Genomic DNA, 24,663 nt, shown 5'->3' with positions numbered 1-24,663 from the left:
TGGGTGTGCTGAGCAGGGGAGCATGCGGAAGGCCTGAGTGGGAGGGACCCTCAGGGGGCACCTATCCCTCCTCATTTCCAGACGGGGAAAGTGGAGCCCAGAAAAGTGTGGTCAAGGTCACAAAGCCAAGACTTCTTTGGCCACAATGGGTCTCAGCCACAGCTACTGCTCTCAGGAAGACCCTTGTTTCTGTATTTGTCTTGCTAGAATGATTTCCCTGGATGCTGCTACCTATTTAAAATGTGCCTGCTCTTCACAGCCCATGTACAGCCCCCCATCTCTTCTGGGCAGGATGACTACACCCTGCCCAGAAGAGAGCTGGGTGTGCCACAGAGCTCTATCCTCATGCATTGAAGTGCAGGTGGCCAGTGATCAAAGGCGGTGTGGACCTAGGAATCACCCCAGGCCAGTATGGGTGGAACAATCTCAGATCTGGGCCACTGTCAAGTTTATCCCTGGATCTGGTATCCCCAAGGTTACGAGTAAAATCCCATGGGATTGTATGAGCCATAAGAGTGACTTGGAGCTCTTAACCCTCTCACTCCTACAACACAGCTGCTGGGTCTCGGATGTCCCCGCAGGATCACACTGCTTCAGTCACATCAATGCCATGCAGCCCCCACTGCACAGGGAACACAGCACAGTTACCACAGTTCTTAGTGGGCATGAGTTCCATTTCCTTAGCTAAGCCTCAGTCCTCCTGTCTAAGCCTCAGTCTAGCCTCTTTGCTGATTCCACTGCATAATCCCGACACCTGGCAACGTGCAGGGCGCACCCAGGTACTCGGTGTATACCTCGCTGCTGCCACGATGCCCTCTCGCAGGGGAGACCCTGCCTGGAGCATGGTCCTGGCCAGCTGGGCACCAGGTGCCTGCCCTCCTGCCACACCCTTAATTAGCACAGTGACCCTTTCCAGGGCCGGCAAGTTCCCAATTTGAAGCTATGGATATGGTCCCATATTTTCTCTGGTCTCAGGGTGAGAAAGTGGAGTGCTCTGAGTCTACCCAGGTGCCTCTGCCCTGCCAACTTCCCTATTTATCTACAGGATGGCGTTTGGAGCCTCCCACATGGGCCTTCACCCCGCAACAAAGGGGAGCTGTGCAGAAACCCTACCTGCCCTTTTACAAAACCTTCTCAAGGCCATTTCCACAGTCCCCAGAGCCAGACAATACTGTCAGCTCACAAGGACCCTGCAAAAGCTTACAGGATGTAAAATGAAGAGCCCATAAATGCCCCGCCTCTCCATGTTTCAGAGGACAAAAGACGCCATGTACTCTTAGTTGCCCTGTTCACCTCACCCAGCATAGAGCCCAGCATCCATGCCTGCAGCAGGCCCCATGCTCCAGCCTCTGCTGCCTCCCTCCTCCTCTTCTACTGCAAGGGACACAAAGCACAGGGCCCAAGTGAAAACCACAGACTCTGGAGCCACACAGAGGAGGATCCAAGTCCTGGGCTCTGCCTCTGACAGGCTACTCAACCATGGCGAATCTCAGCTTCTTGGCAGCTGTGTCCTCAGCAGCAAAACAGGGATCATAATGGTATCCGGCCCAAGGGGCTGTTGTGAGAAACAAGTGCACTCTGTGTCAAGTGCATGGAAGCACGCCCGGCTCCTACTATTCCATTCCTCTGACCTGCGCCAGTCACAATGGCCTCTTTTCTCTGCCCTGACCTCTGCAGCACGTTCCTGCCTCAGGGGCTTTGCACTAGCAGCCAAGGTTTTCTGGAGCGCTCCTCTCTCACCACCCGGCCCTCTGTGGCCCGCTCTCCACCTCACATGCTATGTTTGTTCACCTATTTTTTTCATTTTCATTTTCATCATTTTTTTTTTTTTTGAGATGGAGTTTCGCCCTTTTTGCCCAGGCAGGAGTGCAATGGTGCAATCTCAGTTCACTGCAACCTCCGCCTCCTGGGTTCAAGCGATTCTCCTGACTCAGTCTCCCAAGTAGCTGGAATTACAGGTGCCTGCCACCACGCCTGGCTAATTTTTGTATTTTTACTAGAGACGGGGTTTCACCACGTTGGCCAGGCTGGTCTTGAACTCCTGACCTCAGGTGATCTGCCCACCTTGGCTTCCCAAAGTGCTGAGATCACAGGCGTGAGCCACTGCATCTGGCCGTGTTTGTTTGCCTATGCTCCGCGTCCTCCTGCTGGAATGTGTGCGCCACAGGGACAGGGACTGTCATTCCCAGTCATCCCGAGCACTTCGCACCTCCCCTGGCATATAAGTGGCCACCAGCCAAACAGGTGATGAACGAGTGGACATAAGGAAGCGGCGCTCAACAACTGTGACTATTACTCCGCATGAAGACGTGGGTGGGGCTGCGGCACTGCTTAGGCTTCATGTGGAGGCATCACTGGAGATATTAGGTCCATTTTACTGGGGCTAAAAGTGTATCAGTTGCAAAGTCTTATTTCATACAAATCAGGAATATGAAATCTTATTTCATACAAAGAAAGGTAAAATGGAAGACATCTCTCCACCTGGAGCTGTGGGAGTGCCCCTATTGCCATCACTTTCTATCTGACAAGGCTTGGTCCACAAGGGCTAGTCATCACCAGCAACAGCAGACAGGAGTGCAGCCACGAATGCCTGCAAGGGGTGGGCCAAGGGGCACATTTGCCCAGGGCTTGTCAGTGCAGTACCAAGCCTAAGGCTTTGCTAGACAACACAAGGCCATCAGAACCACTGACAGACGGCAGGAGTCAGGGACTGACTGCTCTCATGGGGAGCTGTGGGCACAGGGCTGCCTTATACCACTGTTATTTCTCTTGAGGACCCCTGCTGCCCCAGCCCTCAAGACAGAGCTCGCCTCCTCGGCAGAACACCAGCCTCAGTAGATGGTCTGCTCTGCCTGCCTGCTTGCACTGCACCACTCCCTGTGCCCACTGTGCCTGCCACTTGTTTTGTGAGTCTCAGCAGGATGCATGCTGGGTGGCACTTCTCTCGCCTCCCTGTCGGAGGTGCTCCTGCCCACTCTTTGGGGCCATGGTCAGGCAGCACCTCCTGGTCTGAACTTAGGCTCAAGACTGTAGCAAGGACTTGGCAGGGCACATTTCAAATGTCCTATTCGGTCGTGCCACATAGTAGGTCTAACTAACATTAACGGAAGCCAAGGCGCTGAACATTCTGCACGATGTCTAGAACTAGCTAGGGGGGTTTTAGAATGGTGTTCAAAGCTACATCAGGTCGGGTGCAGTAATCCCAGCATTTTGGGAGGCTGAGGCGGGTGGGTCGCTTGAGGCCAGGAGTTTGAGACCAGCATGGGCAACATGGTAAAACCCTGTCTCTACTACTAAGAATACAAAAATTAGCCCAGTGTGGTGGCGCACGCCCATAGTCCCAGATACTCGGGAGGCTGAGGCACAAGAATTGCTTGAACCTGGGAGATGGAGGTTGCATCTGGAGATAGAGGTGAGCCAAGATTGCACCACTGCACACTCCAGCCTGGGCAACAGACTCTGTTTCAAAAAAAAAAAAAAAAAAAAGCAACTTCAGCCAAACGAACAACAGTGGCTGACTGACTGCCACAATGGCAAGGCTGCCATAGGGAATCTGGTTCAGGTAATGGAACGTGAGGTTCTACCACCAAATCCAGCCAGAACCCTTCACCTAAGCTGAGCTACCTTGGTGCCAGCCACACATGACCTGCCTCTGCAGGCTCCTGCTCCATGTGCTTTGCACTGGGCCAATGTTAAAGTCATTTCAGACCCCCTTTCCTGACAGCACTTCCCCTCCTCAAGGCTTGTATGCTTTCTTTTATCAGACAGTTAAAACCACTGCTGCCTTGCTACTCAAGCACAGTGGAGAGGTGACATTCACCGACTATAACTCTTTCAGCTTGGTTTTGTTGTATTTTTTTCTTCCCAGTGAGTTTTAATATATTGTTTCTAGGTAAACTGTCTTCCTTAACAGGTGTCTTACTGGAAGACCTCAATGTGGCTCCTGAAATGAATGACCAATCATTTATGCACTGCATTAGAGGAAAAAACCTTTTAGAAGAGGAATTGAAGATTAAAAGTAATGAATAGGGGGAGCTCTCTGAACCTTTACAATCTCAGGGTACTGCCCTAAAAATTAAATAAATAAATAAAAATTAAAAACAATAATGAATAGGATCTCATTATTTTTGGGTAAAAATCAAAGTCAAGTTTGTATGAATGTGTATGAGCTCAGCAAAAGGTGTGGAAGGATAAGGTGGGCCACTGGAGGTCAGGAGGGTGCTGGTGGGTGTGACACCGTCCATTCTCCTTCTCTGTTCCTACCATTTATTTATTTATTTATTTAAAGATGGGGTCTCACTCTGTCACCCCGGCTGGAATGCAGTGGCACAATCTTGACTCACTCAACTTCCTGGGCACAAGCAATACTCCCACCTTAGCCTCCTGAGTAGCTGGGACCACAGGCATGTGCCACTATGTCTGGCTAATTTTTGTAAAGACAGAGTTTTGCCATGTTGCCCAGGCTGGTCTCAAACTCTTGAGCTCAAGCAATCTGCTCACCTTGGCCTCCCAAAGGTTGGGATTACAGGTGTAATCACAATGCCACCATGCTAGTGCTATATCTGTTTTAAATTACTCATACTAAATTCTACTAGGAAATCACATCAAATAAAAAGCATTTCTCAGCTGGGTGCCGGGGCTCATGCCTGTAATCTCAGCACTTTGGAAGGACAAGGCAGGAGGATCGCTTGAGGCCAACAGTTCAAGACCAGCCTGGGCAACAAAGCAAGACTCTGTCTCTACAAAAAATAAAAGTAAAAAAATTAGCTGAGTGTGGTGTCATGCACCTGTAGTCCCAGCTACTCGGAAGGCTGAAGTGGGAGGATCACTTGAGCCCAGGAGGTAGAGGCTGCAGTGAGCCACTACTACAACACTGCACTCCAGCCTGGGTTACAAAGTGAAGTCTTGTCTCAAAAAACAAAACAAAACAAAAAACAAAAAAAACAAACACACACCAATTCTCTCTAACCTTGGGTAAAGCATTTTCCTGAGGTTACATACATTTACTATACCATATTGTTTACAAACTGCTTTGAATTCCAGCTTTGCATCCCACCACTCTCAATTTCTCATTTATCCAATCAAGAAACAGTAGTAATCATCTTTGTGACAAGTACATCAACCTAGAATAAGCCTGTTCCTGGCTCACCTTGTCCCGCAAATGATGTTCTGCAGCTTCAATATTCAGTGGATCATCAAAATTCAAAAGATCCTTAAAAAGAGAGAAACTTAAAGTAAACACTGGAAGAATTGCTTTTCTGCTGTTAAAGTCTTCTTTTCATGGCACAGTAAGAGAAGTCTAATTAGCAAATGGCAGACCAAACTGAAGAGCTGAGAATCCCACTAAGAACTCAAGTGCTTGTGATATGGAAGTATCGAACATGTGGGCATTTTTTTCAAAATGGTGACTGACAACTGACTGAAAGAAGTCAGAGATATGTTGACATGCAGTTCTACAAAGTTTGGTGAAGACGGAGTAAACTGCAATCACATTCATTTCTGATGCTATTTGTGATAACTGGAGAATGAAAACCACTCTCATTAAGCATTTCCAAATAAAAATCCCCTTCTTTTCCATAAAAATTATATTTTTCTTTTGTTTTGTGATTAACAGCTTTGACTTTTTGAGCCCATGGGTTCTCTTGGGGCCTTCCCTGGACTTTCCTTTCTCTGCTTCACCAAGCCTCCCATGCACAGTCAGTAGGGACGTCTGGAACCCGAGCAAATTGCATGGCAGTGTCACTAGGCTCATGTCCCCAGACTCAGGAGAGGGTGCCAGACCCATTCTCCCCTAGAAGAACACTGCAACGGCTATGCCCCTCAGCCCCAAGAAGCACTCTGGACTTTGGACCAAGGCCGCATCTTATCTTCACACTGCTCACCCCTCTTAGAATCAGAGGGGCTTGCTTGGCCGGGCATGGTGGCTCACGTCTATAATCCCAGCACTTTGGGAGGCTGAGGCGGGTGGATCACCGAGGTCAGGAGTTTGAGACCAGTTTGGCCAGCATGGTGGAACCCTGTCTCCACTAAAAATATGAAAATTAGCTAGGCATGGTGGCGCATGCCTATAATACCAGCTACCCGGGAGGCTGAGGCAGGAGAATCGCTTGAACCCAGAGGAGGATGTTGCAGTGAGCCGAGATGGCACCACTGCACTCCAGCCTGGGCAACAGAGCAAGACTCGGTCTCAAAAACAACAAAAAAAGAAAAAATCAGGGGGCCTCAATTTGTCCTTATGATGAATCATGGCTTTCTAACGCAGGCTATAGGATGGATCATCGTCAAGACAACCGTATTTCTCTTCAGGAAGGACGTTAAATTTGGGGACAATGTTCCTGGAGATTAATATGGCTGTGACCATTAAAATGTTATAAAATAGCAAAAAAACCCTGTAAATCTCTATAGTCATTCACAGTTGGAAAATTAGATTCCAAGTCCCAGAGAAAGGCAAAACTGTAAAGTACATTATTAGATAGACTGTATCAGACACACAAAATTTCTTATCTTCTTTACTGTATATTAGACCTAAGATAAATGAGTTGATCAGAATAACCATTAAAGACTTAATTAGCAATTTTGATTGGCTTTTTTAGAATTTACTGAGAGCACTTAGAGATGGGAAGTTAGTGTGGCTATAGCAGATTTCTCTTCAATTTTTTTTTTTTGATTTGAGATGGAATTTCGCTCTTGTTGCCCAGGCTGGAGTGCAATGGTGTGATCTCAGTTCACTGCAACCTCCGCCTCCTGGATTCAAGCGATTCTCCTGCCTCAGCCTCCCAAGTAGCTGAGATTACAGGTGCCCGCCACCATGCCTGGCTAATTTTTTGTACTTTTTTTTTTTTTTTTTTTTAGTAGCTGTGAGATTTCACCATATTGTCCAGGCTGGTCTCCAATTTCTGACCTCAGGTGATCTGCTGGCCTCAGTGCCTCCCAAAGTGCTGGAATCACAGGCATAAGTCACCGCACCCAGCCAAAAAAATTTTTTTTAAGTCCAAGGAGTCAGTGTTTCTTTCCTCTCATTAATTCCCCTGCAGCAAGTCGCCAATCAAAACCTACTCAGAGCCAAGGAACCTGGGACAGACATGGTGGGCTCCAGAAAAAAATCATCATGGTGGCTGATGATAATGACAGCACGTGGGCCCCTAGAAGCGCCTGAGTTCACACCTGTTCTCTTTGGCTCTCTCAATCAAATCTAGAGATGCCAAGGCTCAATATTACAATGGAGCACAACGGCCAGACAGATTTCAAATTAGGCTCCAGAAATAAAACTTCATTCACTTCAATGAAAAAGCCAAAGACAGAAGCAGAACAAAGTGGCTGAGAGCAGCAGAAACTGAAGTCCAGGTCTCCATCAGGTATGACCTCCCACGGAGATTCAGGGAGATCCTGAAATCACTGGAAGTGCGTGGTCTCTCTGCTTGTGTGATAGACATTCACCAGCTAACATCAGACAGAAAGACAAAAGGTAGGCAGGGACTCAGTTTAGTTTGAGGCTCTGCTTTTGCTGAAGATAAGAACACTGTGCCCTCAGATGATGGGACAAGGAAGAGCAGACCCGCCCCTAGTTTAACTGAGTCCTGCAGGTGCCTCTGCTGTAGGCAACAGCCAGTGACCCACAGGACACCGGCTAGGAGGATGCTCCTAAAACAGCCCCCTGGCCTGGGTGGACTATCCAAGATCATAGAGGCACCTTAGGTTTTATCAAAATAGCAAAAACTTTTTTTTCACAAACAGATCTCTGAAGCTTATTTCTTTAAAAGCACTTTTATGAATTAAAAAGTAAAAATTCAAAGGAATGTATAATATTGTATTAAAAAAATCCAACCAACAGCTTTTAGCTGAGTCCATTTAGCCTCTTCCTGCACTAGGGCCATTGTCTGAGAAATGCTATTTCCTGAGAACAGCAAACTTCAGCAGCTCATCACTGACAAAAAGACAACAACTCTGAGGTTCTGGACTCGTGAAAAAGCCTTCAAGGCTGGGTAACCACAAAATCATCCACCCCAACCAGGACACCTGGGAGGTGACAGGGCCACTCCTTGGGCTGGCTAGTGTAGCCACAGGCACAGACATGGACTGGGCCAAGTGACCCCAGGGTAACAGCCACCCTGCTGGAAGGGGCTAAGGCAAGTGGAACCAACCTCATCCCCTAGAAACTGGGGTCAGCCACCTCAGCAGGGCAGAAGTGAGACTGCTGTGGCCCCTGCCCCAGATAACCTCCCCACGTGTCACTCCAAAGGCCCTTCATTCCCCACCTCACTGTTCTACTTCTGACTCATAAAACAGAAACAGAAAAAAGGGGGGTTGTTTTTTCATTTATTATTTTTTTTAGACACAGATCTTGCTATGTTGCCCAGGCTGGTCTTGAACTCATGGGCTCAAGTGATCTGCCTGCCTCAGTCTCCCAATGTGCTAGGATTACAGGTGTGAGCCACCATGCCCAGCAAGCATGTTTTTTGGGGGTTTTTGTGTGTATCTGTCTGTTTTTGAGGCAGATCTCTGTCACCCAGGCTGGAGTACAGTGGTGCAATCTCAGCTCACTGCAACCTCTGCCTCCCAGGCTCAAGCAGTTCTCCAACCTCAGCCTTCCAAGTAGCTGGGACTACAGACGTGTGACACTATGCCCAACTAATTTTTCTATTTTTTGTAGAGACCGGTTTTGTTACGTTGCCCAGGCTGGTCTCGAACTCCTGGGCTCAAGTGGGGATCCGCCCAAAGTGCTAGGATTACAGGCGTGAGCCACTGTGCCCAGTCCACATTTCATTTTTTAACATGGTTTTGTGTTAACGTTAATGTAATATCTAAAACCAGCAACAAAGAAATCGAGAAAAACTTGGGATTTTGATCACTGTACTTACAGTAAACAAAGAGTTTAATCCCCAAACGACATCCTGAAATAAAAAAGAAAACAGAAAACAAGTTTCAGGCCATTGTGCACCTGTATGCATGTGTAAACCCATGATCAAGAAATATGCATTGTACTGTATCAAAACCTGTCTTCAACATGGCTTGTTTTTCTCAAGATAGAAAATTAAAATAACTTGTCTTCAAGTGTAACAACAAACTCTGGAAAATTCAAAGAGGTGAGCAGTCTCAGGTAGTGAATATAAAATCAAAGACAGCATCAGCTGCCCTCCCAGTCAGACCTGACAAGCCTAATCCTGCACGACAGGGCCCGCAGGCCAGTGTCTGCATAGGGGCTCTACCTTGAATCACCTCTTAGCTGTTACCACCAAATATGGTTCTGACTTCTAAAAAGTCACCTTCAAAATAAAGTCTGTTGTTTTTACATCTACTGCCCCTTGCGGTTGTAGATAAGTTAATTACACCTTATCCTATTAAGTTTTCTTAATGATTTTGCGTTATTTAAAGAATAATGGAAGATTCACAATTCAAGGATCAGAGATTTTCATTAAATAAAACTGAAAGCCAGAGTTGTTCTATCTGTACTGACTTGCCATCTGTGAATCACAAATTCATTCTCCATTTTCCTCTTCATCAACTCAAGAGTTTCGTCCTTTTTAGGCCTGTTCTCACGCTCCTCCCCTACTCTTTGCTAGTTGGTAATTTTATTTGCCCTTCTCTGTTTTCTCTAGTCCATCAATCCATCCACCCACCCATCTCTGACCTTCCGATGTGAGCCAGGCTTAGGGTTGGAGTGTGGGTGAAGGTGAGCCCTCAGCTTGAGGAAGGGGGATGGACAGGTGGGCAGGTCAGCAGGCCAGCAGGCCAGCACTGCTCACGAGACGTGTTCCCCAGAGCACCCACCCTGGGAGGAGAGGCTCCAGAGGCAATGACAGCCATCTGAGCCCCAGGGAAGCAGGAGTCTGCCAGGGAGAGGGCTGGAGGAGAGGGCCGCCTTCCAGGTAGAGACATGGCCTGCAGAGGGAAAGTTTTGAGAGGGAAGGACATTTCTAGAGCGTGGGGAGAGGCTAAGAAAAGGGTGTGGGTTGCCCATGGTGGCAGAGACTACAGCTTGGAGGAGCTTGGTCAGGACTGCATGCAGTCTGCAGTGTTCCCTGATGCAGGGCCAGGGCCAAAAGCCCCTTCCTGTGCTGTTCCCCTAGGGTCCCTGCTTGGTGTTAGGTACCCAACACCTGACAGTCTTCTCTGGCCATAGGGAGTGGTCTGCACATCAATTTGCTGCTCTTCTCCAACACCTAGTGGGCCAGAAGAGCTCAAGACATTCCTGTTGAATGAATGGTGGCCATGAGGTTTCCTATGTGGCGAGTGGTTTGGCGGTGAAGCCTGCAATTTGGGCTCCTATCTCTGGTTCTAGAATGGTGACTGGCAAAGCCAACAAGGATGCTCATCCGGCCCAAACTGACTGAGGTCAGTGACTGGCTAAGTAGCCCAGGCAGCAGGGAGAAGAGGAGGCAGGCTGTGTCTGGCCATTGGTGTGGATGTGACAGGCAAGGACATGTGCTGCTTTCTCAGGAGGCTGGCTACTGCAGGGAGAGGACCACAGGGACAACTTATGATCAAGGCACAGACTCTACCTTTAATGTTCTTGTGGGAGCCCAGCCAGTGCCATCAATCGAATGTTCTCTCAGTAAACTGAAAAAGACAGACACACAGTGGTTAGTGAGGAGCAGCCACAGGTGCCTACACAATGCCGACTGGTCCTCTCGGTGCGTATTTTGTCTTTAGGCCATGCAAGAGAACTACTTTTTATTAAACCCACCTTTTCCTCTGTGGCTTCTCAGTTTCCTCTTGCTGAGGAAGGCATTTCTACCTCCAAGGTTATATACATTTTCAAGTATAACGTCTTGTGTTATGTTTGTCTATTTGTTGTAATACTTGACATGGAAGTTTTAGGCAGAGGAAAAGCATGTTTAAAACAACACACAAAGAACATCTGTCAATTTAATGTTCAGAAAATGACAATGGTGGCTGCGTATGGTGGCTCATGCCTGTAATCCCAGCATTCCGGGAGGCCGAGGTAAGGTGGGAGGATCGCTTGGGTCCAGGAGTTTGAAACCAGCCTGGGCAACACAGTGATACCCTGTCTCTACTAAACATTAAAAATTAGCCAGGCATAGTAGTGCACGCCTGTAGTCCCAAAGGCAGGAGGACTGAGTCCAGGAGTTTGAGGCTGCAGTGAGCTGTGACGGCGGCCCTGTACTCCAGCCTGGGAACAGTGTGAGGCCCTGTCTCCAAAAGAAAAAAAAAAAGAAAAGAAAATGACAATGGCAACAAAAGAAAAAAAAAAAAGAAAAGAAAATGACAATGGCAACAAAATGACAACATGACAACAAGAGTAACTGAAGCTTAGAGCTTATTATGTGTATGTCAGGCACAATCCTAGGTGCTGTGCCATTAAATTCACTTAATGCTTTTAACCACCTGTGAAGGAAGGATCACTGTTTCCCTGTCTTATACAGGAGGAAACCAAGGCACAGAGAAGACAGGCCCAAGGGCACATGCCTCATGAACAGTGTTGTTCTTCCAACCCAGGCAGCTCACGGGCACCGACATTCTGAAACACTGTTGATGCAGGTTAACAACAATGGGAGCTCTCAGCGTATGACATTTTAATAACTGGGTTTTTTTTTTAAGTTCAAAAGAAAATGCTTGAGGATAAAAGATTAATGCACAATTCTGAATATCAATCACTTCTTAGGTGAGGGGCCCATGCTCAGGGAAGGCACACCAGGATTCAGAGGTCCGGTGAGGCCCCATTTCTGAAGCTGGTACCTGAGAGTCCTGGTCCTGACTGTCTATCAGCTGTAAGGCACACCATATACTCTCATGGAAATGATCATTCCAGTGCTCACTTCCGCAGCACATATGCTCAAATTGGGATGATACAGAGAAGATTGGCATTTTCACAATAATCTCAAAAAGTAAAAAAAAAAAATTAAATAATTTTAAAGAGATTAAATGATCATTCCATACTTTGAAAAAGTATAATTTATTGCCAAACCTCCTTCTGGAGATAAAATTACTTTTGCATTTGTTGAATTATTGTGCTGTGGCTTTGATCTGCACATAAAATATCAGGCTGTATAGGCCATAATTGTTACCTCTGATAAACCTTTTTTTTTTTTTTTTTTTTTTTGAGACGGAGTCTCGCTCTGTCGCCCAGGCTGGAGTGCAGTGGCGCGATCTCGGCTCACTGCAAGCTCCGCCTCCCGGGTTCACGCCATTCTCCTGCCTCAGCCTCCCGAGTAGCTGGGACTACAGGCGCCCACAACCGCGCCCGGCTAATTTTTTGTATTTTTAGTAGAGACGGGGTTTCACCGTGGTCTCGATCTCCTGACCTTGTGATCTGCCCGCCTGGGCCTCCCAAAGTGCTGGGATTACAGGCGTGAGCCACCGCGCCCGGCCTGATAAACTTTTTTGAATTAGAGCATGTTTAAATTCATGAAAGTCAATTTAGATCAGAAGAAAAATATGTAGAGTTTGAGTCAAAGCTATAATCTTAATTGTCTATGAAGAGCAGTTAAAAAAACAGATAACTAACCTTAAATTGACCATTAAAATTTACTTGTGCCTTAAAAAGAAAAAAGGAAAACTCAAATCACATACCCTACCAACTGGGTGGATGTCTTTCTACCCGATAGAGGTACTGGTGACTTGTGGATGTGAATCGTCAACTTCTGAATACCTTTTTTGGGAATCAAGTCAAATCCTAGTGGCTACATTTTGTTACTAGAGTGGAAGAATTATTTCTGATCTAGCTAATAATTTTCTTATATAGATCTTAATGCAACCTTCAGTTATATATTTGTCATTTATTTGTTGAATGCCCGTTTCATCCATAAAAGCAGGGAATTCTAATTCCTCTGCCAGTGCCTAAGCTCAATCAACATTAGCTGAATGAAGGAGAAGGAAGCTCACCCTGAGCTTTGCTGTCAACAGCACAGCCAGAGCAGGAGGGCTTTGCATCTGGCAGGGTAGGGAATGGGGAGGCAAGGCCGGCCCCAGCATGTGGTGGCCACTGGTCTGGGCAGCAGTGAGGCCCATCAGGGGTGCAGTGCCCCCAGTCACTGAGGAAGTTCTAGCCTGGCCTCACAGAGGACAGTCCCAGCAACAGCTCAGGAGACAGAGACACTTCGGCTATCAGAGATGTCATTAAGCAAGGAGACAGAGGACACCCCAGGAACTGTAATAGAAGCTTAGGCTCTAGGAGAAGCTTCGACTGAGCTCTTGACCTAGGCCCTCCAATCCCACAGACATGGAGCCTCTGACCTTGTGTCAGAGCAGGGGAAGTGTCCCTGCTGGGACAACAAGGTGGAGCCAGGGCAAATCTCTCTAAAAGAGGACGGTGCTTCTGTGTGCCAGAAATGAAAGGCCTGTGGAGCACCAGGCATCCATCAGTCCTGCTGTGGGAAGGGCCTGATTAGCTGCTGTCCAGTGGTCACCACAAACCAGAGGTGTGGCGGGGCTTTTCTTTCCCTTTATTCAGGACACACCATAAAGCTGCCACTGGACACTGTCTGCTTTTCACTAACAAGGTGGTCCCTGTACATCAATCTGACACATTATTTCCTTAGATTAAATCCAGGCCGGGCGCGGTGGCTCAAGCCTGTAATCCCAGCACTTTGGGAGGCCGAGATGGGTGGATCACGAGGTCAGGAGATCGAGACCATCCTGGCTAACACAGTGAAACCCCGTCTCTACTAAAAAATACAAAAAACTAGCCGGGGGAGATGGCGGGCGCCTGTAGTCCCAGCTACTCGGGAGGCTGAGGCAGGAGAATGGCGTAAACCCCGGAGGTGGAGCTTGCAGTGAGCTGAGATCCGGCCACTGCACTCCAGCCCGGGCGACAGAGCGAGACTCCGTCTCAAAAAAAAAATAAAAATAAAAAAAAATAAATCCCTAGAAGTGCAGCTGACAAGTCCAAGGGTACATTCGAGTTAAAGGCAGTCTACATGGCTGAAGGACCAATGAAAGGTGTGCAAATACACACACCCTCCAACGAGAGAGCCTGCTCACTCTCTATCACACACTCCCCGCCCCACCACCAAGTATCTACCTTTGTGCCTGCCAATCTGATAAGTGGTAAGCCACACCTCATGGTTTTCTGCACCTTTCTCTGGTTACCGATGAGAGTGAACATCCCCTTAGATATTTACTGCCCACTTCTATTTCTCCTTTTATGAATCACCTGTTTGTAGCCAATGCCACATTTTTCCAGAGGAAGTATCCATCTTTTTTTAATGAATAGTAAGGACTATTTACATACCAAGGATTTTAATCCAGTTGATCATTTCTTCTTCCATTTTGTGTTTTTAATTTTTATGTGGTCAAATCTGACAATCTTTTTCCTTGAGACGTCTGGCTTTTATATCAGAATACCATCTGTTTATCCTTATCAGGCTTTGCTAATCATCTGATTTCCCAGAAGATGGCAAAAAGGACAAGAGAGCTTCCTATTCTGCACCCAATTCTGACTGAGGCAGGGGCAAGACAGGTAAGTAGAGTATGGCCCCCCAGAAAGTGAGCCAGGTGTCCTCACAATCACAGGAGGAAGCAGGGCAATGGGGGCCTGGGCCAAACACATTTATAACCTGCAACCAAAGATGGTGGAATTTTAACATTTCAATACGCAAAGGACAGATACTTCAAAGAGAAGATGCTTTTTTAAAAAGGCATGCCTGGTAAAATGTATTTTTAACTATCTGAAAAATGAGGCTGATACTGAAGAAAGGGAGCAGTATATACAAAAATGAAATGGACAAATGGGCACTAACTGTACTTGTGAAGAGAAAGGCATCCTGAGGTAAGATTTCCAGCAGCCACAGTTTACACATTTCCTTTCAAAGGTGATTAGTATTTACTAAGGAGAGAGGAACGAAAGAAAAGAGATACGGAGGTTGAGCATGAGAACTGACTTAGGCCACTAATTGCATTTCATGTCAAAAGTAGGAGAAATGTGCTAAGAAAACACGTTGTGCCAACTTTCCAGACTGGCTAAGTGTGAGGCACATACGGGTCAAATACCTAGCCTAAAGTCCCACAGCTGCCCCGGGTGGCGGGGCGGGGGCAGCAAGCTGGACTCAGGTCCAGGTGGTCTGATATCAAAGCCCCTGCAATCAATCTCGCTGCCTTAAAGTGATGAAAGGGACAAAGCGCAAAAAAAAAAAAAATAAAGCCCAAACGTGAAACTTACTTTAAAAACCAACCAATCCACCCATACATCTTTTCCAGCAGCCTTAGGAGGAGAAATCACTGATCCCTGATGTTCTGCCCAGGCCAGGGATCGGGGACACAAGTCACAGTGGACACGAAGCTCTGAGAGGCTGCCTGCCCTAAGTGCCCTGACACCTATTAGGACCATTTTGGTAGAGAGAAGGCAGCTTAAATACAAGTGCCCAAGGTTGTCTTAAGCCTGCTATCTACATTTTTTCTCCTGGGTATCCATCATTAATCATATTTTCTCATCTTAGCTAAAATCAGCCACATGGAGGGAATGTGGTCTCTCATTTAAATAGGGGGGAACAAGGCAAGGGACCCCAAGGGTCCATCCTGGGCAAGCAAGGAGGCTGCACTAAGAACTTGGTAGGGCTGTGGCCCCCAGAGGGCCATGAGAGGACACTGGTCTGGAGGCAGAAGGTAGGGTAGGGTTTGGGAGCAGGCAGGCAACCGCAGCTACTTCAGCTGAGTTCAAGCTCAACCTAATCTTGGGCATGCCTCAAAATCCTCTCTCAGAGGAGACAACATGTTTAAAAGCCCAATGCTCACACGTGACACTCACGAATGTAGAAGAAAGAAAAGACAAGAAACTTACCTCAGACATATTTCCCCTGTCTCTGTGATGTTGGGGTGCCAGATCTTGGTCAGGCATTTCACTTTGGGAGGCTGCAACACAGAAAGAATGAGAGATCACGCTGACAGTCTCTGAAATCACATATCCAGGCCAGAGCCTTACCACATACCCTATCTAGACGCTTGTTTCATGGCTTACTCAGCGTGTAGTTTGACTCGCTGAGCATGTGTTCAACCTTGAATACTGGCTCACCTCACCCACGAGGCATGTGTTGATGGGCTGCGTCCACAAGGGCTAGTCTCAGCAGCAAAGTCTACCCCATGGGCTTCTGAGCACCTCTCTACAAGCCCCAAATGTCCTGCCAGCTGACAGTGCTGGTGACTGGACCTTTGTCACCTCCCACATCCCCTGGGTTTGGGACTGCAGGTATCCACAGTGCACTCTAGGGAATAGTTCTGCATCCTCTGGGCCCAAATCCAACCAGAAGCCCCAGATTCCTTTGCACTACAAGTTACTATGGCTTAAAGTTACTGCTCCTTGCAAGAACAGCCTGTTCCCTTTGCTGGATTTTTCTGAAGATGCTACTGTCACATACGTTTTCCTAGATGAAAGCCCTAGTCCACTTAATATTTAAAGGAGAGAAAGAGAATGAAAATGAACTTGTGGGGATAAAGTATATCAACATCATTTATGACTTGGCATGTTTGGATAAAGTTCTTTTAAGATTTTTCTAGGTCAGGCATTGTGGCTCACTTAGGGAGGCCACCTAAGAGAAGAAAATATAATTAACAATAGATGCCCAGGAGAAAAAAAATCTCAGCACTTTGGGAGGTCGAGGTGGGAGGATCGCTTGAGGCTAAGGGTTTGATATCAGCCAGGGCAATATAGCAAGACCCTGTCTCTCCAGGAAAAAAAAAAAAGAGCTGGGCATGGTAGCTCCTGCTTGTAGTCCCAGCTACTCAGGAGGCGAGGTGGGAGAATCACTTGAGCTCAGAAGTTGTACGCTGCAGTGAGCTATGATCGCACCATTGTACTCCAGCCTGGGTGACAGAGCGAGACCCTGCCTCCAAACCAGAAAACCAAACCAAACCAAACCAAACAGATTTTGTTGTTACAAAGGCAATCCATACTCAAGAGAAAAGGACAACAGAAATGAAATATGTAAATATATAATAAATTATGCTGTCTTTCACATTTGCTTTTTATGTAAGAATACATACACTCCATCAAAATGCTACCCAGAAATTATGTGACACCTGAAGTACATGTGTTTTATGCCTCTTTTCTAGGCCACACACATAGTGTGCATGTAGCATACTCATTTTTCTTTATAGAAGAAAGCTGTGCTACATATGTTTTAGCTATTTCTGCCATTGTTTCAGATGGTGTCCTGCATTCTATGGTACACCTGCCCGAGTTTAACAAGCACTTCCCTACCTCTGGGGCCCCAGGTTGCTTCCTCTTCTCCCAACCCTGCTCTATCAATGCAGGGTTCATCCTGGATGAAATGTTTCCTCAGGATGAAGCCCAGCAAGAGGATTTGCTAGTCAGAAACCCTAGCTTCTGATACACTGCTCATGTTCTTCAGAAGACGTGACACCCACCACCCCCACAACCTGCAGTGAGGGAGAGAGCCTCTTCGCCAGGACTTCCCACAGCAAGGTACCCTTGGTTAACATGCAGAAGTGTCAAATCACAGGATCTCATCAGAAAGGTCATCTCAAAAAGGAATCAACCCTTTGTGAAATGGGTAACATTTTCCCCGTGTATCATTTGCTATTAATTTTTATTTATGATGTTTTCTGAGGAGGTTATTTTTGTAATCAAATTTTTATCTTTGATGCCATACTTAGAAAATACTTCACCATCCAAATATCCTCTTTAACTTTCTAGTAAACTTTTATAGTTTCATCTTTTTATTTATTTCTATAAACCAAAAATACTTTTTCAACACTCTAATGAGCATTGTTTCTAATTTCAAAATACCACAAAATCAGTAGACTCCAAAAAACTGATTAAACTGACTGTGCAAATCCACGTGTCTGAGGACAAAGAATTTAGGTTCAGAATGAGTTTAAATAAATTTCACATTGTGCTTTTCTATAAATAAATGGGAATGTATTTAATAGAAAGGAGCAACTGCATCTTTTCCTTCCACTGAGGCATTTGGGCTGCAGAGGGAAGGTCAGACTGCCATGAGGGGCAGGGCTGTGTGCCCCCGCCTGGGTCACTGGATGGTGGCAGTCTAGTGCTAGGCCGAGTCACCAACTCTGTTTTTGCAGGAACCTAGAAAATTGGCAAACTCACTCTCCCTCCCAAGCAGGTGCCCCTTCTGTGGAGGCCCTCACACATGACCACCCAGCCTGGTGCTACCACATCTCCCAAAGGCTTGGGGGTATTCGCCCTTCCTCCTGTCCCCTTTACACCTTCCATAGTTTGATGTTAACACAGGTACCTACTTTTGTCAATGGTCCTCTTAACTGTGGTTCCAGAACAGAGGGCAAAACTCTGCACCTGGCTTCTCACACACATACTTTCCAAACTGAATTAGGCCCCAGCCCCTTCCCCCCAACCCCAGTGGCCCACAGCTAGACAAACAATGCCCAGCCCTCCCACATTTCCCCTCAGTGCTTGGCACGGCCACCATCACTCACCCTGCCAGGAGTCTAATGTATGACAAATCTGGCCTTTCAAACCAATAGAGAACTGGGTTATTTGGTGGGCCACTGGCTACCCATTTGGAAAAACACAGTGTTCCAGATGCATTAAAATTAAACATAAAAGAGAATTATAGGAGGACTAGAAGAAAATGTAGATGACCATCTTGGGGTCTGAAGGCTGCTTTAAGCATTTCATAACACACAAAACTCAAGCAGTGAAACAAAAAAACAAAACTTGTATAGAACAACAACTAAAGATGGCAAATGCAAAACAAAGAATTTATAGCATAGCTAAAAAACCTAAGAAAAAAGTTTCACATACTTTGCATGTAAGGACTCTAGTAAACCTAGAAGAAAAACAAATATCCCCAATGGGAAACATGGGCAAAAGACATAATAGCAGCTCATAAAAAATATAAACAGCTAATTAGTGGGAAATACTATTCAGCATCCGACTTAAGAAATGAAAATGCAATTGCTTGAACCCGGGAGACGGAGGTTACAGTGAGCGGAGACTGTGCCACTGGACTCCAGCCTGGGGGACAGAGCAAGACTATATCTCAAAAAAAAAAAAAAAAAAAAATGGCCGGGCGCGGTGGCTCAAGCCTGTAATCCCAGCACTTTGGGAGGCCGAGACGGGCGGATCACGAGGTCGGGAGATCGAGACCATCCTGGTTAACACGGTGAAACCCCGTCTCTACTAAAAAATACAAAAAAAAAAAAACTAGCCGTGCGAGGTGGCGGGCGCCTGTAGTCCCAGCTACTCGGGAGGCTGAGGCAGGAGAATGGCGTGAACCCGGGAGGCGGAGCTTGCAGTGAGCTGAGATCCGGCCACTGCACTCCAGCCTGGGTGACAGAGCGAGACTCCGTCTCAAAAAAAAAAAAAAAAAAAAAAAAAAAAAAAAAAGACAACCAGATATTAAATGAGATACCATTTCCTCCCAAAATGGCAACAACAACAAAAAAAAGGCAAACATTCTACCTTGGTAAGTGTTTAGGGAAAGGGAATTTTCAAACACTGATGGTGAGGATGCCAACTGACATTCCTCTTTGGAAGGTAATTTAATAGGATTTATCCAGAACCTTAAAATGGAGCATCAATTACTCAATACCCACAATGCCATGTCTAGGAACTGATCCAGAGGAAAGAGGCAGACAGACATAAGATGCATGCCCCAGACTTACCTCACAGCCCTATTTATTCTGGGGCAGCAGACCACAGCCTACAGACCAAATCCAGGCTGGGACTGTTTTCACATGGTCAAAGACTGGTTTTCACATTTCTAAAAGGTTGTTGAAAAAACAAAAAAGAATATGGGACAGAGACCATATGTGGTCCACAGAGCCTAAAATATTTATTGCTTAGCTCTTTACAGAAAGTCTGCTTTATACTACAAAAGGTTGGTCAGCCAGTGACCAATGATAAAGGACTGGTTTAAATGACACATCATACAAGGAAGTACTCCTATTAATGATGATGCAGTCGTGCACTGACTGACATGAATGTGTACGTCCATCATATTATGATGGGAAAGCCCCGAGTTACCAGACTATGTGTAGCATCACCCCACTGGTATGTAGGATTTATACTGTCTGCAACAGACATTAGAGAGTCATGGTGATCATCTCTGGGTGGAGAGATTACGGGTGATTATTATTCTATTTTTGCATGGCCGTGTTGTCTCAATTCCCTACAAAGTCTGATAATTTCATATGAAGAAGGTGAGTGGGAGTTCAGGTGTCACTTGTGGTCGTCATCACTGCTATTCAACAAGTGTTTCTGGTTCTCCTCCTCCAGGGCCCACGGCAGGACAGTCCCTCCGGGCTGGCCATGGTCATGTTATCTGATTTGGCCAAAAACATGTGAGGAGACATGGTGTCTTCACTTCCAGGAGGAAACCAGAGCCAAGAACAAAGAGCAGTGATCCTTTCTCCTGCTGCAGCACATAGCTTCCTCCAACCAGTCCTGACTGACACACCCGTGGGCTGTGTGACACCACAGGCCAGCTAGGGTCTGGGCTAAGGCTCTCTCCTCCTCCAAGGCATCCCCAGGCCACATCATGTGCTCCTCCTCTGGGCATCCCCACCAGCCTGAGGAATAGCCGTCGCCCACATCACTACCCGGGCTCCTCATTATCATGTCAGCGTCTGTCTCCCCAGAGACTGAAATTCTTAAAAGGTCACCAAGTTCCCATCCTTGGCCCTCCAGTATCTGACATGGAGCCTGGCACAATGTAGGAGCTCACTCAATGTCTCTACATCCGTTTGGCCAGTTTCTAAATTGACAAATTACAAGGCAAGCTTTAGGCTAGGAGTTAAACTTCAGAGGCAAAGGGACAAAAACACACAAAAAATTTGAATTTTAGCTGCTGGGATATTGGGTGGGGTGGGGGATTCCAAATAGACATTTTTCTTTTAAAAATTTATTCTGAAATGACGATCGACTTTATTAAAGGTTTTCCACATTCACAGTCTTAATAGACCTTCACTGCAGGAACTATAACTCTTAGGAAAAAAGTCCTTATGAAGTACAGAAATTGTGTCAAGTCAGTCGTGGCAGTGAAGCAGAGAAGCATCTGAGAAGTGCCAGCCCACCCCTAGGCTCCGCACTGGCCGCCGCTGTGTCCGCTCTCACTGACCCACGCGGCGCCTTCAGAGTGTGCCCTCATACTCTGTCCTGAATGCCCGTGCCTATGTGATCTTCCTATGCTGGCTGAATTATTTCATCTCTTTTCTACACTGTTAAGTTTGTGGGGGGCAGAGAGAGGGGCAACCACTGAACAATCTGTGTTTTTTGCCTAGCATGACAGGCTACACATTGGAAATAGTGTGGGCAAGACGGCTGGCACTCCCTCAGGGCTCACAGCCCAGTGGGAAAGAGATGCTCGGGAGAGTCTGTAAGCAATGATTCATTATAAACATGGCAAATGCAACTACTTTTGTGTTCAACCAAGTACTGCACCCTAATGATCTTCTGGAGGGTCCCTGATGGGGACACCAGTGATACACGCTGGCCCCTAAGGAAGTTGCCCCACGCTTGCCTGAATGAGAGGCAGACAGGAAGAAAACATGAGAAGGGGACAGGAGGCCGGGTGCAGTGGCTCACGCCTATAATCCCAGCACTATGGGAGGCCAAGGCTGGTGGATCACTTGAGGTCAGGAGTTCGACACCAACCCAGCCAACATGGTGAAACCCCATCTCTACTAAAACTACAAAAATTAGCTGGGCGTAGTGGTGGGCACCTGTAATCCCAGCTACTCGGGACGCTGAGGCAGGAGAATCGCTTGAATCCAGGAGGTGGAGGTTGCAGTGAGCCGGGATCAAGCCACTGCACTCCAGCTTGGGTGACAAGAGCGAAACTCCGCCTCATTAAAAAAAAAAAAAAAAAAAAAGCTGGTGGGACAGGAAGGAAAGGCTGGGGAGAGGAGAGGAAAGGACCCTACAGAAGCAGAGTAGGAACATGGTTCATGCAGAGTCACTAGCTGCTCTCGGTACTTCTGGGTTTGAGAACATGGGGTTTTATTCCTGATGAAATCTGACCAGCCCATCATATACGAAACTTCCAAAAGAGACAGCAGTGGAAACAGAAAAATGTAAGATCATCATTACAGAGTTAAAGGTCAAACACAGCACACCAAACTTCAGAAAGGCTGCACAGGATGATGTTTTCCCATGGGGACTGGGAGTGAGGAAGGGGGGGCAGGGCTGAGGAATAGCAGGTCTGAGAGAAGGACAGGAAAATCACTGGGAAAATTAAAACCTTACCCTCCACCTCAACCTCTGTGCCAGTCTCAAACGAATAAGGGAAACAAGTCTTCAAGGCTCAGTGGCTTTCAAGTCATTCTTTATTCCATTTTCCTTCCTATTTCTTGAAGTCACAAATGGGACAAGACAGTATGACAAACATTTTCTCACCACCTGGTGTGGCAGGAAGGGCACATGCTTAAAAGCTGGGCAGCCCTGGACATGAAGTGACTTCAACAATTCAGCTGTCTCCATTGGCAAAGCTAATATTTTTAACTTTAGCTTTCAGAACCCTAACTTCCTAATGTATAAAGATATAAATGTTAAGATCATCCACTGACAGGAGGCTAGGGCAGGAGAACTGCTAGAACCCAGGAGGAGGAGGAGAATTGCTTGAACCCGGGAGGTGAAGGTTGCAGTGAGCTGAGATCACACCACTGCACTCCAGATCCGTCTCAGATAACGAACTAAACCAACCAACCAACCAACCAACCCACAGAACTACCAGAAGAATGGAATAAAGTGAGTGAAGACACCTGGCACACAGAGGCTCTCAATCATGCCCATTCCTTACCTGGTATTTTCTCTTAGTTTGCTTTCTTCCTATAGTGAAAACAAGGAGCTCTGCTACTAGATGATGCCAGATATACCTGAAACGATGGTTCTCTGATGTCTCATGACTTATCTGGAAAGTTTATCAGCTTACACTTAACTCCCTGCTATGACATCCAGAACAGTCTGTCATAAGTATTTAGAAGCAAATCTAAATATAGAATTTTAGATACTGTATGCCTGTTTGTTTCCAGAAACCACCAAAGAGTCCCCAAATTCTAAATATCTGTACTGAAACCAAGCCTCTGAAACCACCTCGCACTGGACACGGTGCAGTGCTCCGTCACCAGGTTTCTCAGTGTGGTTTGGGAAGAATGGAAAGTCTCAGCAGGTGGTGGATGGACAAAGACTGGAAATGTGTATTTTCCCGTCTTTGTCTACAAATTAAAAAATTACTTGGACTGCCTACTCTTCCCCATCCCCAAAAATTACATTTCAAAAAGAACCCTAAATGGAGTAGTCTGGTAAAAAGTCAATTTCCATAGATGAAGGTTTGGCTTCTCAAACAAGTGTTGCAGCCACTGAATGGAGCCCTGTGGCTGGGGTCAGGGCACCTCCACTCGTCAGGCAGTGGGAGCACACTTCCCACAAGCGAAGTCACAGGCACAGTGTCCCAAATGCCCACATCCTCATGATGGGAGTGAGGCTTCCTTTTCTCTGGCAGCACCATCAGCTTGTGCTTTCCTACTGGATGGGCCAAGAGGGTTAGTTAGAACACGTGAGGAGGAAAACATATCCACGATGCACGCCAATAAAACAAGCACACTGAACTGCCCGTACGCCAACTCCTGGCAGTTTGGGCCTAGACACATCACACCCGTCTCTGAGGCGCAGCCACACCTCCTCTAATACCCCAACTCAGGGGTGTGGAATTATTCAGAATCTCCAGTGGTTTGTCACTGCCAAATCGAAAATGCCCAACCAAACCTACACTTCTGAATTTTCTCATTTTTTCCTCTATTCTTCCCCAACTCCAATTCTTCACTCGAGTTGACCTGGCCCATCCACCTTCTGCAGGTTGCAAGTTCTCATGTCCACACCTGTCACCACAGTTCACCACGTTTCCATGTCACCTACAACACCCTCCCCTGGTTCTGGGCCACATCAGGGTGACTCCAATTGGATTTCCCCCTAAAAGCTTAACTAGCCCTGACCACTTTCCAAAGTGATCATTACTTTCCCTTCTCTGAATTCTCAAAAACTAGTTTCCTATCATTGATCAGTATCTCTACTGTCCTCTACTTACCATTTTTATCACTTTATCAACTTTCTACACTTTATCTCTCCTAATTGGTCTGCAAGTTCCACCAAAGCAAAGACATAATGTAATGGTATTTGGTATAATCATCGCCTAAAAGGATCTTTGAGGGATTAACATGAAACTATAGGTATAAATTACTTATAGTTTAAACTACAAGTCACCGTTCTCTGAAATTCTAAAATACACATTTTATAGACTTCTGGAATTTTGGTGTCATACCATGAACAAAACTACAATGCTTTTTTTCTTCAGTGCCAGACTGTAACAGATAAGAGTTATAGAAAATACACAGGCAGGCTGCCTGGCACATAGTACTCATAAGTATTTGTTGAATAAACAAATTCTCTACTAACACTCTAAATACTGCTGATGAGTGACATTCATCACAAAAATACTGAAGTGAGTACTCAGTCACACATGGACACACGCAGAGAGGAGTGCTAGGGCCCTGTGCCAGTGGCGGGCCACAGCCACAGGCAGCCCCGCCCGAGAAGTAAAACAACAGGCTCAACGCAGGCTACTCACCACCATGTTGTACGCATCGGGAACTTCAGTTTCAAACTGAAATTTTCCACCCTGGTAGTAACCCTCATCTATCAAAAAACACAAAACAAAACAAAAAAATCCTTTAAATTAAAAAAAAAAGGAAACAAAAAGCAAACACTCTGTT

At 46.4% G+C, this 24,663-nt stretch overlaps 1 protein-coding gene and 1 non-coding gene across 5 annotated transcripts in view; one reads left to right on the top strand and one right to left on the bottom strand.

The window, feature by feature from the left end:
• Positions 1–24,663, bottom strand: part of LOC105473829 (ubiquitin conjugating enzyme E2 F (putative)) — a 77,185-nt gene that overhangs the window by 1,496 nt on the left and 51,026 nt on the right. For all 4 annotated transcript variants that reach the window (XM_011727901.2, XM_071073683.1, XM_071073682.1 and 1 more), the window contains exons 5-9: positions 24,519–24,586; positions 15,737–15,807; positions 10,500–10,557; positions 8,859–8,891; positions 5,150–5,212 (exon numbers count right to left, since the gene is read on the bottom strand). In XM_011727901.2, the coding sequence (XP_011726203.1) occupies positions 5,150–5,212; positions 8,859–8,891; positions 10,500–10,557; positions 15,737–15,807; positions 24,519–24,586 (293 nt within the window). The remainder of the gene's footprint in view (positions 1–5,149; positions 5,213–8,858; positions 8,892–10,499; positions 10,558–15,736; positions 15,808–24,518; positions 24,587–24,663) is intronic.
• Positions 11,770–11,872, top strand: LOC112425243 (U6 spliceosomal RNA). Its single transcript, XR_003016312.1, has one exon. It is a non-coding gene; the product is annotated as a U6 spliceosomal RNA (small nuclear RNA).

This window comes from Macaca nemestrina, chromosome 11 (genome assembly GCF_043159975.1).
Source record: "Macaca nemestrina isolate mMacNem1 chromosome 11, mMacNem.hap1, whole genome shotgun sequence".
NCBI classification, from domain to species: domain Eukaryota; kingdom Metazoa; phylum Chordata; class Mammalia; order Primates; family Cercopithecidae; genus Macaca; species Macaca nemestrina.
The sequence above is the reverse complement of the archived record's forward strand: the minus strand, read 5'-3'. Positions and strand labels throughout refer to the sequence as shown.